Source organism: Lithobates pipiens, unplaced genomic scaffold (genome assembly GCF_037356315.1).
Source record: "Lithobates pipiens isolate NorthernLeopardFrog02 unplaced genomic scaffold, aLitPip1_a1.2 Scaffold_16, whole genome shotgun sequence".
Classification (NCBI taxonomy): Eukaryota; Metazoa; Chordata; class Amphibia; order Anura; family Ranidae; genus Lithobates; species Lithobates pipiens.
The window spans coordinates 474,263,460-474,281,921 of record NW_027507748.1 but is presented as its reverse complement, the minus strand read 5'-3'; the positions used below and the strand labels follow the sequence as shown (position 1 = coordinate 474,281,921).

At 40.8% G+C, this 18,462-nt stretch overlaps 1 protein-coding gene across 3 annotated transcripts in view; it reads left to right on the top strand.

Moving 5' to 3' along the window:
- The window catches only part of NALCN (sodium leak channel, non-selective), an 864,749-nt gene that overhangs the window by 625,788 nt on the left and 220,499 nt on the right, over nt 1–18,462 (top strand). For all 3 annotated transcript variants that reach the window (XM_077482966.1, XM_077482963.1, XM_077482965.1), the window contains one exon: nt 12,120–12,261. In XM_077482966.1, the coding sequence (XP_077339092.1) occupies nt 12,120–12,261 (142 nt within the window). The remainder of the gene's footprint in view (nt 1–12,119; nt 12,262–18,462) is intronic.

Genomic DNA, 18,462 nt, shown 5'->3' with positions numbered 1-18,462 from the left:
GCGCAGGCAGCCTGACTCCATATTTCTAGACAATGCCACCACTGTCAGAGGCTCACATAAGAAGGATAGTTCCGTTTACTGTATTTAGGTGGCTAGGGAGTTAAGATTTTACTGAGTTTGACCTTTAAAAGGAAACGACTGCATATTTTCTTAGTGAGTAAGTATTTAAAATTCTGACTGCAACATTTAAGTAATTTTTTATTTTACTCCTTCATGTTTACAATTTAGCCCTTCCATCATATTTGTTCTTTTAATATTGATCATTGTAGTCACTAGAGGGAACTCTGTGTTTTATTGCAATCAATAATTTTCCCTGCTTAAAGAGGGGTTCACAATATATATATATATATATATATATATATATATATATATATATACATACATATATATATATATATATATAATTTATTAAATTTTTTTCATTTTTTTAAGTCAGCAGCTATAAATACTGCAGCTGCTGACTTTTAATAATTGGAAGAAAAATTATTGAAAAATCGCGCTACCAACCCTCGATCACAAGAAAATATAAAATGAAATAAACGAAGAAATGTGTCTTAGTGCACACATTAACACTGCTGCAGTCCTTGTATACCCAAAAAAATATACTTACTCACATAATTTACAAAAAAAGAACCGCGCTGTCCTAAATGTGAAATTAGGTCGTGTATAATCCCGATAGAAATTAATAATAAATCAAATGTTTGTATAACCTTAATTCGTGAAATTGTATCTCAAAAATCAAATATAGTGATAGATACAATATAAGTATAAAGTGTCATCCATAAACACAACAAAGATAGGTATAATTGAATAACCCACAAGTATTGGTTCACAGATAGTGATAAGCAAAAATTACATATATAAAAAAACATATATTGGATGTTGTTAACTAAATCGCATAAATTGTCCCAATAATGAAATCAGTCCATGCAAAAAGACCTCCACCACGTGTCAACAGTGTGATTGTCACTTATTCTGAATTTCCAACAGTTCGATAACTGTGAGCGTGCACCACCACCATAGGTAAAGATGGCTCCTTACCGGATGTTCAAAGATAATGTGCTCAAAACATCAGACCAGGTTGTAACCAATCATCAGACATCCATAGGTTCCGCCATAGATCGAACAGTTAAGGAGTCAGGTTCCAGTATTCAACAATAACCGGTCAACCATAGAGAGGAGGAGAAAGCTCCAAATAGTGTAAAAACGTTTTTATTACAATATTAAAAAACAAGAAATGCACTTACAGGAAGTCAAGTACAATAGGGCATGTCACAGCAGGTAGCGCCGGCCGAACGCCAATCCTCCACTCCAATACCCTTTTTATCCTAGTTCGTTCCTTACGAGGCAAATGAATAGCGTGTCACACCACCCGACGCGTTTCGTGAAATATCACGTCTTCTCGGGGCTCGGGCCCCGAGCCCCGAGAAGACGTGATATTTCACGAAACGCGTCGGGCGGTGTGACACGCTATTCATTTGCCTCGTAAGGAACGAACTAGGATAAAAAGGGTATTGGAGTGGAGGATTGGCGTTCGGCCGGCGCTACCTGCTGTGACATGCCCTATTGTACTTGACTTCCTGTAAGTGCATTTCTTGTTTTTTAATATTGTAATAAAAACGTTTTTACACTATTTGGAGCTTTCTCCTCCTCTCTATGGTTGACCGGTTATTGTTGAATACTGGAACCTGACTCCTTAACTGTTCGATCTATGGCGGAACCTATGGATGTCTGATGATTGGTTACAACCTGGTCTGATGTTTTGAGCACATTATCTTTGAACATCCGGTAAGGAGCCATCTTTACCTATGGTGGTGGTGCACGCTCACAGTTATCGAACTGTTGGAAATTCAGAATAAGTGACAATCACACTGTTGACACGTGGTGGAGGTCTTTTTGCATGGACTGATTTCATTATTGGGACAATTTATGCGATTTAGTTAACAACATCCAATATATGTTTTTTTATATATGTAATTTTTGCTTATCACTATCTGTGAACCAATACTTGTGGGTTATTCAATTATACCTATCTTTGTTGTGTTTATGGATGACACTTTATACTTATATTGTATTTATCACTATATTTGATTTTTGAGATACAATTTCACGAATTAAGGTTATACAAACATTTGATTTATTATTAATTTCTATCGGGATTATACACGACCTAATTTCACATTTAGGACAGCGCGGTTCTTTTTTTGTAAATTTTAATAATTGGACACTTACCTGTCCTGGAGTCCAGCGATGCAGGGGATCGAAGCCCCACTTGTTCCCCCTCTGCTCGGCAGCGCCAGCATTTTAACTGTGGGCGCCCCAAAAGGGACTTCACAGCCGAGCACCCACTGCGCATGCACGAGCCGCTCGCCGTCTCTGGCCACGCAATCAACTGCGACCGGTCACGTGTAAGAAATGATTGATAAGAGGGAGGGGGAGAGGGAAGTGACGTCAGGAGCCCAGGCACTGAAGGAGGCAGACTACGAGGGACCAGGGACACCCTAGCAACAGGCATTTAGAGGTGAGTAAAAAAAAGTATATATATATATATTTTTTTTTTTTTTTTTAAGCACATTTAATACATTTTTGTTTTTTGGGGTGGAATTTCAGTTTAAAGTGTGTTTATCCCCTACCAATGAAACTTTTATTATTATAATTATTATACAGGATTTATACAATTTGTGCAGCGCTTAACAAAATGAAGGCAGACATGACAGTTACATTACAATTTAGTACAAGAGGAATCGGAGGGCCCTGCTCATTGGAGCTTACAATCTAGGAGGGAGGGTCAATTGATACAAAAGGTAATAGCTGTGGGGGTGACCTGATGGCGAAAGTAAAACAATGTATTAGTTAGAAGCGGGATAAGCCTCTTTAAAGATAAGGGTTTTCAGGAAACATCTAAAGATGGATAGATTAGGGGACAGTCGGACAGATTGGGGTAGGGAGTTCCAATGGAGAAATCCTGGTGAAAGGGGGATAGTGTATGCAAAGCTAATCCAGTGAGGAGGGAGTTTCAGTAGTCGAGGCGAGAGATGACCAGGGAGTGAATTAGAAGCTTGGTGGTATCATTAGGTAAAAAGGGGCGTATTCTAGAAATGTTGAAGAGGCTAAGGCAGCATGATTTGGATAAGGATTGGATGTAGGCCTGAAAGGACAGTTCAGAGTCTAAGGTTACCCCTAGTACCCTGGCATGTGGGGATGGACTGATAGTTGTGCCATTGATCTTGACAGAGAAGTCAGGGGAAAGGGCACGTGGGGGAGGAAATATTAAGAGCTCGGTTTTAGCTAGATTGAGTTTAAGGAAATGGTGTGACACCCAGGCTGATATGTCTGTTAGTAAATCAGTGATGTGTGAGGAGACAGATGGGGTGAGCTGAGGGGTAGAGAGATAGATTTGGGTGTCATCGCCACACAATATTTTGTTCCCTTGTGATGTTTTGATATATTTGTTTAATAAGTGATATAAAATACTTGTTGAGCCTTTCAGAAATTCAGTGACTTTGTAACTTTTGTTATACGCTAGCTTTAGCTCTGGCTCTGCCTCTGCTACTGAGATCTGCTGTTATCAGCCCAATCAAAATTGGACTACAGAACTATTCCTCCTTTTCGAAGATGTGTTCTGAAGTCCTAACACACTTCCTTTTTAAGGTGACTGCGCTGCTCTACTACAGGTACAGTACAAAAAGTGAGTGTTGTCCCCCTGAGTGAGTTAACAGTTGAAAGTAATTGAAAAATACCTTTAAAACGAAAAGTATGCAATTTGTTCCTTGGTTTAGATGCATTTAAACCACTGTAATATAAAATATCAACCACACAGGACACACATCATATTTAGTGGGCCATCATCACTCACTGGCACTTTATTAGGTATACCAGTTCAATAGCTTGGTAACACAAATTGCTAATCAGCCAATCACATGACAGCAACTCAATGCATTTAGGCAGGAAGAACAGGAAACTAAGGCCCCATTCACACCTGAGCGTTTTGTAGCATGAAGCCCGAAGCTACAAAACGCTGGAGGGGAAAAAATCAATTATTCTCTATGGAGGTGGTTCACGTCCCCATTCCAAAAAGTCTGAAGCCAAAAGCTCCAAAACGCCTGAAGCTCAAACAAGTCCTGAAACTTCTATTTTAGGCAGATTTGGACATTTTTCTGCTTTTTACATTGGTGATTTTCTGACCTGTACAAAATTACGGCAAAAACGTGGCAAAATGGCAGAAAATCATGGTTAAAAACGTGGCAAAAATTGCAGCAAAATTGCGGTAAAATCACATGACTTTCTACCTGAAAACGCTACTCTCAGGTGTGAATGGGGCCTGAGGCTACAATTCGCAAATGCTCACCAAAATTGGACAATAGAAGATAAGGAATACGTTGCCTTGTCTGATAAGTCCAAAATCAGCTGTGACATTCAGATGGTGGGGTCAGAGTTTGTCATAAACAACATGAAAGCATGTATCCATCCTACCTTGTATCAACAGTTCAAGCTTGTAGTGGTGTGGGGCATATTTTCTTGGCGCACTTTGGGCCTCTTATTACCAATTGAGCATCGTTTAAATGCCACGGCCTAGCTGAGTATTGTTACTGACCATGTCCATCCTTTTATGACTACAGTGTACCCATCTTCTGATGGCTACTTCAGGCAGAATAATGCACCATGTCACAAAGTTCAAATCATCTCAAACTGGTTTCTTGAATATGACAATGAATTCACTGTACTCCAATGGCCTCCACTGTCACCAGATCTCAAGCCAATAGAGCAGCTTTTGGATGCGGTGGAAAGGGAGATTCGCATCATGGATGTGCAGCGAACAAATCTGCATCAACTGCATGATGCTATCATGTCAATATGAACCAAAATCTCTGTGGAATGTTTCCAATAGACATGTGCAGTTCGCTTTGTTACGATTTGAAATTCAGATGCATTTTCCGTTTTCAGATATCCAGATGTATTAGAATTTCCGAATTCCATAATAACGAATTTAAACAAATCTGAAATAAAATTCGGATGGAATTAGAATTCAAATTCATTTTGAATAGTTTTTGAATTCGAATAGTTTTCCAAAGAGAATAAAATAAAATAGAAAATAAAGGAATATAATAGAAAAAAAATAGAATAGAAAATAATGTAACAGAAATTAAAATAATAGAATATAATAGAGTAAAACAGAACAAAATGGAAAATAAAATAGAAAAAACAAGAATAGAATGGACTATAATAGAATAGAAAATAATAGAATAAAAAAATAGATTAGAATGAAATAGAATATAACCATTTCCCAAAACTTCAAATAGAATCAATTTGAATTTTAATAGAAAATAATAAATTAGAATAGAATAGAAAATAATAGAATAGCATAGAAAAAAACAGAATAGATAGAACATAACTATCTTCTGAAATTCAAATTTTGAATAAAATAAATTTGAATATGAATAGAAAATAATATAATAGGATAGAATAGATAAGAATAGAAAATAAAATAAAATAATAGAAAAGAATAGACTAGAACAAATAAACTAGAAAAATAAAATGATTAAAAAAACAATAGAATAGAATATAACCGTTTCCCAAAATTCAAATAGAATCAATTTAAATTTGAATAGATTAGAATAGGAAGATAGTTATAGTCCTTCTATTCTATCATATTAAAAGTATGATTTTATCTGGCTGTAATTCTTGGTAAGAAATACTTTTTCAGTAATCCCACATCATGAATTGTTGCAGTAATTCATTTAGTTGACCCATGAATCATAAAGGTGTTACGTATGATGTAACCGCAGAAATTATGTGCAGAGTAAGTTTGTTACTTTTCATAAAACAAGTCAATTATGGATTAGGAACTCCTACTTATTTTGCACATGACTTGCTGCAGTAGGTAGAATCCATACTCGTCACCCACACACTAATGTAACATATTTAACCCTCACCCACATAACACTGACTATTGGCCTGTGCAATGCTATAATCAATGCCAGCATTCAGTAATAGATGCAGTTAAGAGAGAATTGAATTTGAACAAAATAGGACCGTATTGAGAAGCAGTATATGAAAATGTAAAGCTGTTTGTTTCACCTATGTTGTCAAGAGTTTGCAGCGTTCTACTTTATGTCATTATATATTATTAATAACATTATTATTAGTAGTAGTATACAGGTTTTATGCAAGAATTATAAAGTGCCAACAGTTTGCACAGCACTTTACAAAATGGACAGTTGTGGGGGGTAGGTAATGCTTCCTAGTGAGTTCACTCCTCTCCAGAAATGTGGTTTAATTTAAGGGCTTGCTGGCCCACTTTTTTAAAAAGAATGGAAAGAGTTCCCACAGAAACTCAGTTCATCATGCAGGAGTTGCCACTATCAACACAAAGGCATTGAACCTTGTAGCTCACTCCAGTAGACATTGGCGCCATCAAAAAATTTGTTTTGTTTCGTTCCGTATGAAAAAAATGTGTTAGATTCGTAAACTTTTCGTTAAAATAACGAAAGTTCGTTGTGATGAATTTACCATTATGAGGGGCTCCCACCATCCTTGTGCTGTGCTGACTTCCTGGGTTTTTAACTTTTACGTTTAACATTCCGTAACAATTACGAATGTTCCTTATGATGAATTTATCATTATGAGGGGTTCCCACCATCCCTGTGCTGTGCTGACTTCCTGAGTTTTTAACTTTTAGGTTCATTATGAATTTGGATCCGAAATTCGTAAACGAAATTTTGTATTTCGTGCGGAATTCGTATGCATAAAAATTCATGTTTTGGATTCGTACGAATGTATGAATTTTCGGAAATTCGTACGAATTTTCATTTCGTACAAAACGAACCGCACATGTCTACTCTCCAGCAGCACCCCTGCTCAGGACTTTTATCTTGGTCCTTCACACCATCTAACACAGTAGTTCCTGTACCTTGGCTCTTTTCTGCTCTGTCACTTACTGCACCTGCACTGTGCAGACAAACATCCTTCTGCTCTGTACAGTGTTTCTGACTTCTGGGGATGGATTGGAATCCTCCTGACTCCTATGCAGAGACCTCCTGTTTCTCGGGTGGAGCTCCGAACTATTGTCAGCTCCCTGATTTAAAGGGCTTTGAACACATGCCCACTTAGGTTTCTGGCAAAAGCCAGACATATGCCTTGTATACACGATTGGACTTTCCGCCAACAAAACCATGGAATTTTGTCTGAAGGGTGTTGGCTCAAACTTGTCTTGCATACACACGGTTACAGAAATGTTGGTCAACAATTATGAACGTAGTGACGTAGTTCCAGAAGATGCTTCTGCCCCGTACAGCATTTCTAACTCCTGGGGAAGGATTGGAATCCTCCTGACTCCTATGCAGAGACCTCCTGTCTCTCGGGTGGAGCTCCAAACTATTGTCAGCTCCCTGATTTTAAGGACTTTGAACACATGCCCACTTAGGTTTCTGGCAAAAGCCAGACATATGCCTCGTACACACGATTGGACTTTCCGCCAACAAAACTGTGGAATTTTGTCCAAAGGGTGTGGGCTCAAACTTGTCTTGCATACACACGGTCACACAAATGTTGGCCAACAATTACCAACGCGGTGACTTACTAGACATACTATGTGTGTTTTCAGCTCTTTAGTGCCACCCTTTGGGCTCCTACTAATTTTGTGTTAGAAGTTTGGTGAGTGTTGATTCGTGCTTTTCAGTTAGTGCTTTTAAGTTTGTTTCATCGACTAGACATGTTGCAGAATCAGAGGAGATAACGTGTTATTTATTATTGGCCTTGGAGCTATTGTTTTGACATTTTTTTGGGGTTGAATAATGATTTGATTTGGTATATTTTCTGTATTTTAGGATGCATAGAATGCACTTTTTAGTTCAGTTCTATTGGCAGATAGCAAGTCTAATTTATTTATATTTTTTTAATGCACAATAAAAGAATTGTGAAGAATAATACTTGGTTATGTGTGTTACTTAAAATGACAGTTTGGGAGTAGGCAGTTACATTTAAAAAAATACAACGTAAAATTGACAAGGGACACCAACACAGTTGAATCTTTGATCTTAAAAAACAAGGGGATAATAGTGTTGTGGTAACTTGCACAGATAATAAAACAACAAAAAACATAATAATATTATTATTCTTGATATCACTAGAAAAAAAACAACTTTGAAAATGTGTTTGCAATAGCTCCATCAGTATCACCAGCAAAGCAGCTTCATTATTATCCCATTAAAGAAGAAGAGAATTTTGCGCTGCGTTTGGAGATTTCATAATTTGCCACTTCACAAATGTTCTCCATTATGAACGCTAGTTTACAAGATCAACCGCTTCTGCTTCCGAGCATGCATGTTTGTACTTTGGATTTTTGTCCGATGGACTTGTGTACACGCGATTGGAAAATGCGACAACACATTGTTGTTGGCTTGGAGACTCCTTCCTATCAAAAGTACTTAGAAGTCTCTAAGCTCCAAACCCTGATTCAGAATTACAAAACCTCACATTCAATACAGTGCAATACAAAAGGGATCAGAGGGCCCTGCTCATTATAGCTAAAACAGGGATATGCAATTAACGGACCTCCAGCTGTTTCAGAACTACAAGTCCCATGAGGCATAGCAAGACTCTGACAGCCACAGGCATGACACCCAGTGGCAGAGACATGATGGGACTTGTAGTTTTGCAACAGCTGAAGGTCCACTAATTGCATATCCCTGATCTAAAAGAAAGGGTAAAGTGATATAAAAGGTAATAACTGTGGGGGGTGAGCTGATGGAGAAAGTACAATTACAGTTTATTAGTTAGAGGCCTTTCTGAAGGGATGGGTTTTCAGAGATCACCTAAAGATCGATCAAGTGGGAGATGTTGTTCAGATTAGGGTAAGGAGTTCCAGAAGATGGAGAGGATCTGGAGAAGTCAAGCAGGTGAGATTGGAAGGTGACAAGGGAGCTACAGAGCAGGAGGTCATGGAAGGAGCAAAGAGAATAGTTTGGTTGGTATGTTGAGATGAGGTGTGTATTGTAGCTGGGGGCAGAGTTTTGCCAGTTTGCGGGGGAGGAAAGCTTATAAGCTCAGTTTTGGTGTGATTGAGTTTGGGGAAGTGTTGTGGTATCCACACTGATATCTCCATTAGTAATGAGAGGAGATTGATGGGTGAGCTGAGAAGTTGAAAGATTGATTTGGATGTTGTCAGCACACAAATGATATTGGAAACTGTGGGAGACTATCAGCTGACTCAGTTAGAAGGTATAAAAAGGGAATAGAAGAGGTCAGAGGATGGAACCTTAAGGGACCTGGACAGAAAGAGGAATAAGAGAGAAGGAGGTGGAGCTATAAGTGACACTGAAGTTGCATTGGGATGGGTAAAGCCCCATACACACTATCAGATTGTCTGCTGATTTTTTCCTTCAGATTTACCAAACCATTTGGTACAAGGGCCTGCCTGATTACATACACATTGAAACCCCTAAAGTTTGACCTCATATTATATGGTTTTGGTAAATCTGATGGAAAAAATCAGCAGAAAATCTGATAGTGTGTATGGGGCTTAAGAGGAAAAAGGTAAAGTTGGTTGTCGTTAGTCTTGTAATGCCACAAGGAAAAACTGTAGTTTATAAGGGAACAAAAATCTGACCAGATTGCATCACATTGCTTTCTGGAAGTACTGTGGCAGAATCAGAACACAAAGGTTGCAGTTCTGTAGTGAATTTCCAGTTGGCACAGTTTAATCAGCCTACTCCAGCTGGCAGAGGACTGGCTTTTTCTACTCAGGCTGTGACTGTTTTGTAAAGAAAAAAATAAGTTGTAAGGCTTTGAACACATTTTCATTGACCACTTGCCGACCGGCTCACGCCGATATACGCTGGCAGAAGGGCACGTACAGGCAGATTAACGTACCTGTACATTGCCCTTTAAGAAGCGTGGGTGTGATCGCGGGCTCGATGTCTGAGAGGATACCCGCAATCGTCTCACTGAGGGGAAGTATGGGGAAATGCTGATGTAAACAAGCATTTCCCCTTTCTGCCTAGTGACAGGACACTATTAACAGCTCCCTGTAATCGGGAGCGGTGTTCAGTGTCGTGTCACACATAGCCCTTCCCCTCCACAGTAATGCCCTGTACACATGACTGGACTTTCCAGCAGACTAGGTACAACGGACTTCCGGCCGGAATTCCAGCGGAGTTCCGATGGACTTTCCGAACAAACGAACTTGCCCACACATGACAGGACTTTCCGGGTGACTAGGTCTGCCGGTCTTCCCGACAGGGTTCTGACGGAGTTACAGCAGACTTCCAAACGAACGGACTTGCCCACACAGGGACTAAAGTCCATTCATTTTGAACATGATGAGTCACGACGGGACTAGAAAAGGAAGTCAATCTTCACCTGGTATGGATTTTAAGGGGAAGCACCTACACCGGAAAAACTGCAACCCGACAACCCTGGCCGTTGGTCGCCGGGGTCTGCGGGCAGGGGGTTTATCGGAATCTAGGAGCCCCCTTTAATAAGCGGGCCCCCAGATCTCGGCCCCCCACCCTATGTGAATAAGTATGGGGTACATCGTACCCCTATCCATTCACCTGGGGGAAAGAAAGTCAATAAAAAAACACACTAGACAGGTTTTTAAAGTAATTTATTAGGCCGCTCTGGGGGTCTTCTTCTGACTTTGAGCACCTCTTCCGACTTTTCCGCGCTTTCCTGCTCTTCTCCCACTCTCCGGCCTCTTCTCCTTCTCTCCGATCCTTCTCCCGGGCTCCTCCGATATCTTCTGCTCCTTTGCCACTCTTTTGCTAGCGGGGGCCCAGTTTTCTCCTTCGTCGTCTTTTTCTTCTATTCTTCCGATGTTGACACGACACTCTCTCCTGCTGTAATGCTGTGGACATGGTGCGGAACAACTTATATAAGCATAGGGCGGGGTCACCAGGTGATGTTCTCACGGGCAGGTGCTGTAACGTCGTATTTGGTCCATTGGACCAGCATACAGTCAAACAGGTTTCCCACTAGGAATTGGGTCCAGCGGAGTTCCGGCGGGAAAATTTAAAACATGTTCTATTTCTAAAGTTTGTCGGATTTTTTTTACAAGCAAAAGTCTGATGGAGCCCACACACAATCAAATTGTCCGACGGATTTGTTCTGTTGGACCTTTGCTGTCAAAGATTCTGGTCGTGTGTACGTGGCATTATAATCACTCCTTAGGACACACTTAACAGCGCTGTAAGGGCAACACACTTAACCCCTACAGCGCCACCTAGCGGTTAAGCCCTTCACTTCCAGGCACATATACACAGTAATCAATGCATTTTTAATTGCACTGATCCCTATAAAAATGTGAGTGGTCCCAAAATAGTGACAAGTGTCCGATCTGTCCACCATAATGTTGCAGTCACGATATAATCGCTGATCACCCACATTACTACTAAAAAAATATATATATATATTAATAAAAATGCCATAAAACTATCCCCTATTTGGTAGACGCTAAAACTTTGCGCAAACCAATTAATAAACGCTTACTGCGATTTTTTAATTTATTTATTTTTTTTACCAAAAATATGTAGAAGAATATGTATTGGCCTAAACTGAGGAAAAAATTGTTTTTTTTTAGATATTTTTTGGGGATATTTATTATAGTAAACAATAATGCGTTTTTTTTTTCAAAATTGTCGCTATTTTGTTGTTTATAGCGCAAAAACCACAGAGGTGATCAAATACCACCAAAAGAAAGCTCTATTTGTGGGGAAAAGGGACGTCAATTTTGTTTGGAAGCCACGTTGCAGGGCTGCGCAATTGTCAGTTAAAGCGTCGCAGTGCCGAATCGCAAAAAACGCTGTGGTCTTTTGCCAGCCAAATGGTCCAGGGCTTAAGTGGTTAACTGTATCTGGAATGCATTTGACTGATTTCACCTAAAAGTTCAATTGAGCTTTAAACTTTTTGTGTTTATCCTTTACCTACAGTAGCTGATTTCTGCAGTTCAGCTGTTTCATGAATGCCATTTTGTAATGTTGTAATGGCTTGTATGTTCCATTCTCTTTATTCACCCTGTTTGATCTGCTCTCTTCACACACCTGCCAAATGTGAGAAAACATCACAAACACCATTAATGGTATATTGCAGTGCTCCCTTTTATTTCTTTGTATGTTTTTTAGGGAAAGTTTTATGAAGCAATTCATTGACCGGCAACAACAGGATACTAGCTGCTTACTAAGAAGGCTTCCATCGGCATCATCCTCTTCTTGTGATCATTCTAAACGATCTGGAATTGAAGAGAATAAGTACATTGACCAGAAGGTAAACTGTGGCTCCTTATGTCATTCCTACTTTATTCATTGCAGCACGCTACTTTCATTTGTAATACATTTATGGACTCCGCTGTTCATAACCTTCTACTATTAACTTCCTAAATGGTGTAGTATATCTTTCGTGCTTCTTTTCACCTATTTCAAAGCCTTTACATTATCTTTGAGTTCTTCGTATTGTGTTTTCTCCTGCCTTTGGATATTACACTTAACTGTTCAGTGTATAAAAAATATATATCTTCTTGATACAAGGACTGTGTCAGAAAAATAATTTAGTACTTGCAGTTCAGGAGTTTGGCCACAGCATACACATTAGTAAATGAAAGCCCATCTCTTAGCAAAAATGTATTTCCCCTTCCATCCATCTCTAGCCTATACTGCACATTTTGTTCCTTACCTTATGAAGTAAGTTATATTCACTTATATTCACTTAAAGTGAAAGTAAACCCATCGATTTAAACAGTTAAAAAAAAAAGGCATGCCGGGAATGCTAACTGCACATTGGCTGTGCTCTCAGCCAAATTATCAAACCATCCAATGGCTGGTGTCATAACAAATCACATGTGCAGCACCATAGCAGTTGAAGATTAAACAGAGGCAAAGATGGCAGCTTCCTTGGCTGAAAACGATAGGGGAGTTTAATTCCAAGTCCACCATTCAGATCCCTCGCTGGCTCCATTTCTGGGTCTGGAGGACAGCTAATCAAGCTCTATAGATGTGCCTACACCAGCTGCTCCCCTAGAGTCCCTTGCACTCACACCATTTCTTCTGGATCCTGAAGAAGTGTCACTGGACTGCCGTAAGGAACAGTCCTCATCATGCAGGTAGTGATGTGGACAATTGAAGAATGATCCCGCCTGCTGTAAAAAGAAAATAGATGACTCAGGACTAGAGAACCATGTGACTGCAGCTTTAGGTGAATAAAAAGGATATTTTTAAATGCCAGTGATCATATTGAGTGGAGTGAGGTGAGGGGGGCTGGGGAATCCCTCAAAAAATCATCTTTAAAGCTTATAGCCTGCCTTAGATGGGCAAATATGTAGTCAGATTATGAAATGGGGCCCTAGACAGGATGAAAACTTTGGGCATCCATACTTCCTTTTCCAAATATAATTTTCAAACTGCTGCACTCCATAAACTGTATTGTGAAGTAATGCTGCCAGGCAATTTTTAAGGAATTCATATTCATCCTATTCAGTTATTGCACACACTTTTGCTAATATTTTATATCCCTTTAGAAAAGGTAATACTGGTGCTATGAAAGGCAGGGTCAAATGTGACATAATGGGGGTGTTTTACTAAAAGAGAGTGCAAAATCTGGTGCAGCCGTGCATGGTAGCCAATCAGATTCTTACTTCAGCTTATTCAATTACATTTTGGCAAAAAAACAAAGAAAGGAGGGCGCACCAACTATGTGCATCGCCTCGAAATGCATCAGCCAACTGGGAGTTCCTCCGACTTCCTGGAAACAGTCTCGGTGACCTGGTCACTTTGTGCCTACTATGGACCTTGACATGCTTTTATCATTAAGGTATTTGTAAGTATTCTTTTCATACATTATTAAAGATACCAATTGGGTAATGTACAAGGTTAGTGCACCCTCTTTTCTTTGTTTTACAAAGAACTCACTTCCTGTTTTTTATCTTTTTCCCTTCTGTTGTGTAATTTTTTTCTGGCAATTTGTAGTCATTGCCCCATCCTTTACCTTAAGGGCCAGTTCACACTAGAATGTGTGCATTCACATGCCTAGTGATTAATTTGATTCCAACCAAATGTCTTGGTGAAAGTTTCTGCTGTGAAACATCTACATCCACTGAACGTTCAGCAACCCCCCAAAGGCACTAAACTGCAACTCGGCTCACAAGTGAAGCAGCATACACATGGTAGAAAAGTAAAGGATTAGTTTATCATACAGAGATTTTCCAACAAATAGCAAAAAAAAAAAATTCTCTGAATATATGCTAAATACGAATTCCAATGGAGAAAACTAGATTTAAAGACATAGATATCCATTAAAAGTGATACACTTAGCAAACACAAAATACTTAACAAATCCTTTGCTTAGCCTGTCCAAGGCGGAAAAAAAAGACTTGCTTTAATAATGGCCTTTCCAGCAGTTTATACTTACCTTACTGTCACTCTACCTCTGCCTTGTTCAGAGTGGAAAGAAAAAGCTCTGTGTAAGCTCTAAGTTGCACTGTGTTGTAGATTACACTAGACTGAAGAATCCCTCCATACATTTATATGCCATTGCTAAGTGCCTCAGTCGCCAACCACCAAACAGACTTGTCTCATAATGGGGAAAAAGTAAGTTGCATGCACTCCATACCTAGAAGCAGTGGGTATTTTTCTTGTTCCTTATGGCTAAATAGAACTAGGAAATAGAGAAGGGGCATATAAAGTGCTAAGGGGCCATCATTAACCACTTGAGTACCAGCCTGTAATACTCCTTCATCATTATAATTTTTCAGTTTTCAGTATTGTGGGAGTTTGACTGATAATTGCTACATAATGCAACACTGTTCCCCAATGGTGAACGTTATATCATTTTTAGATGATTTAAGATGAAAAGCACTTTCTTAATGCGTTATTTAAAATGCTGAGTTTTTTGTTTTGTTTTTTACTATTTTAAAAACTATTTGGTAAAGAAAACTGTGTTCCTTACTTTCTGTTAAAATAAAAATGGCAGCACAATATGAAAATCCCAAAAATTACCCCATTATGGAAAGTAGACAACCACAGATAATCAAATTGTTGTCACAATTTTTTTGAAATGAGAAATCATGCATGTATTTTGGGAGGTTAAACCATGGAGTTTGGTAATACTGCACTAGAGAGGTTATTGTACAGGTTTTACACAGAAAGAGGAGGTGAAGGGGTGAATGTACATGTCATATACAGTGGGAAGATGGAGATTAAGGGGTTAATATGCAGATCAGACAGGATAAAGGAGGTGAATGGTTAATATTCAGATCAAGAACAAAGGCATATGATCGCTGTGATTGGCTATAAAGCTAGTTCAGGTCATCTTGGTACGCTGTGTCTGTCTTGAGCCAGCTAATGATGGCCCTGTACACAACAAAAAATGTGAACCTGCATGGGCAAAGCCAGAGAACAACATTCCTTAACTACTTTTACACTTGTACACCCCCTATGGACCAAGGCAATTTTTAAATTTCTACTATGGACTTGTATATATACAGTATCTCACAAAAGTGAGTATACCCCTCCCATTTTTGTAAATATTTTATTATATCTTTTTATGTGACAACACTGAAGAAATTACAGTTTGCTACAATGTAAAGTAGCGATGAGTATACAGCTTGTATAACAATGTATATTTGCTGTCCCCTCAAAATAACTCAACACACAACCATTAATGTCTAAACCGCTGGCAATAAAAGTGAGTACACCCCTAAGTGAAAATGTCTAAATTGGGCCCAATTAGCCATTTTCCCTCCCAGGGTGACTCATTAGTGTTACAGGGTTTCAGGTGTTAATGGGGAGCAGGTGTTTTAAATTTGGTGTTATCGCTTCCACTCTCTCATACTGGTCAATGAAAGTTGAACATGGCACCTCATGGCAAACAACCCTCTGAGAATCTGGAAAAAAAACCTGTTTCTCTACATAAAGATGACCTAGGCTATAAGAAGATTGCCAAGACCCTGAACCTGAGCTTCAGCATGGTGGCCAAGACCATACAGCGGTTTAACAGGACAGGTTCCACTCACTCGCCATGGTCGACCAAAGAAGTTGAGTACACATGCTCATCGTCATATCCAGAGCTTGTCTTTGGGAAATAGATGTATGAGTGCTGACAGCATTGCTGCAGAGGTTGAAGAGGTGGGAGGATCGGCCTGTCAGTGCTCAGACCATACGCCACACACTGCATCAAATTGGTCTGCATGGCTGTCATGCCAGAAGAGATGACATTTTCTACAGATGATGCACAAGAAAGCCTGCAAACAGTTTTCTGAAGACAAGCAAACTAAAGACATGGATTATTACTGGGACCATGTCCTGTGGTCTGATGAGGCCAAGATAAACTTATTTGGTTCAGATAGTGTCAAGCTTGTGTGGCGGCAACCAGGTGAGGAGTACAAAGACAAGTGTGTCTTGCCTTCAGTCAAGCATGGTGGTGGGAGTGCCATGGCCTGGGGTTGCATGAGTGCTACCAGGACTAGGGGTTACAATTAATTGAGCAAACCATGAATGGCAACATGTACTGTGACATACTGAAGCAGAGCACGATCCCTTCCCTTAGGAGACTGGGCCACAGGGCAATATTCCAACATAATAATGACTCCAAACAAATCTCCAAGATGACCACTGCCTTGCTAAAGAAGCTGAGGGTAAAGGTAATGGACTGGCCAAGCATGTCTCCACTCTCACTTTTGTTGCCAGTGGTTTAGACATTAATGGCTGTGTTGAGTTATTTTGAGGGTACAGCAAATTTACACTGTTATGTTAAAGGGATTGTAAAGTGATTTATTTTTTATTTTTTTAAATAACAAACACGTTATACTTACCTTCAATGTGCAGCTCGTTATGCACAGAGTGGCCCCGAACCTGCTCTTCTGGGGTCCCTCGGCGGCTGTCTCGGCTTCCTCCCGCAGGTGCTTCTCACATTCATGCGAGCTCCCTCGCATGGTGAGAAGCATTTACGGGCGCGCTCCTGTGATACAGCCGGCGGCTATAGCCACTCACTGTATCACACGGCCCGCCCCCCCCCCCGGCGCTCCATGTCAGTGGATGTGATTGACAGCAACGCGAGCCAATGGCTGCGCTGCTTTCCATCCATCCACTCCAGCCAATCAGCGGCCAGGCTGAACGGTGGAAAGGACGTCAGGGGGCGAGCGCGGGAATTTCGAGGGGTGAGGTAAGTAAAAAGGGGGGGCTGGGGGCAGGCAGTGTCAGATGTTTTTTCCCCTTAAAGCGGGATTCCGCTGCCGTTTTTTTTTTTTTACCTGTGTCACTGGTGGGCGATTCTTACGGTGTCTTTGCAGTCACGATCGGCGTCTTTTTAACCCCCGGCGTGCAGGGGCGGATCCAGAGTCTAATCTCGGGAGGGGCACTGCTATAAAATATGTTTTTTTGGGGGCAATTTATATGGGAAATGGCTGGTATTTGCGCTTCAATCATTACGGCACCATGGTTGTTATGGTGTCAGGATGATTGAAGCGCATTATTTCTATTAATACATTGTAATATAAAATTAAATGGTTCAACTCACCATACTGCAGAATCAGTGGGAACCCTGAGGATGTCACTTGCCATGTCGCCTGCCACCGAATGTGAATTGTCACTTGCCACGTCACTTGTCACCAAATGCGGATTGTTACTTGCCACGTCACCTGCCACACATTGCGGATTGTCACTTGCCACGTTGCCTGCCACACATTGCGGATTGCCACTTGCAACGTAGCCTGCCACACATTGCGGATTGTCACTTGCCACGTCACCTGCCACACATTGCGGATTGTCACTTGCCACGTTGCCTGCCACACATTGCGGATTGCCACTTGCCACGTCACCTGCCACACATTGCGGATTGTCACTTGCCACGTTGCCTGCCACACATTGCGGATTGCCACTTGCCACGTCGCCTGCCACACATTGTGGATTGCCACTTGCCACGTCACCTGCCACACATTGCGGATTGTCACTTGCCACGTTGCCTGCCACACATTGCGGATTGTCACTTGCCACGTAGCCTGCCACACATTGCGGATTGCCACTTGCAACGTAGCCTGCCACACATTGCGGATTGTCACTTGCCACGTCACCTGCCACACATTGCGGATTGTCACTTGCCATGTCGCCTGCCACCAGATGCGGATTGCCACGTAGCCTGCCACACATTGCGGATTGCCACTTGCCACGTCACCTGCCACACATTGCGGATTGTCACTTGCCACGTTGCCTGCCACACATTGCGGATTGCCACTTGCCACGTCACCTGCCACACATTGCGGATTGTCACTTGCCACGTTGCCTGCCACACATTGCGGATTGCCACTTGCCACGTCACCTGCCACACATTGCCACTTGCCACGTCACCTGCCACACATTGCGGATTGTCACTTGCCACGTTGCCTGCCACACATTGCGGATTGTCACTTGCCACGTCGCCTGCCACCAGATGCGGATTGTCACCTACTGTGTCACTTTTCTGCAATCTCTCTGCTGCACA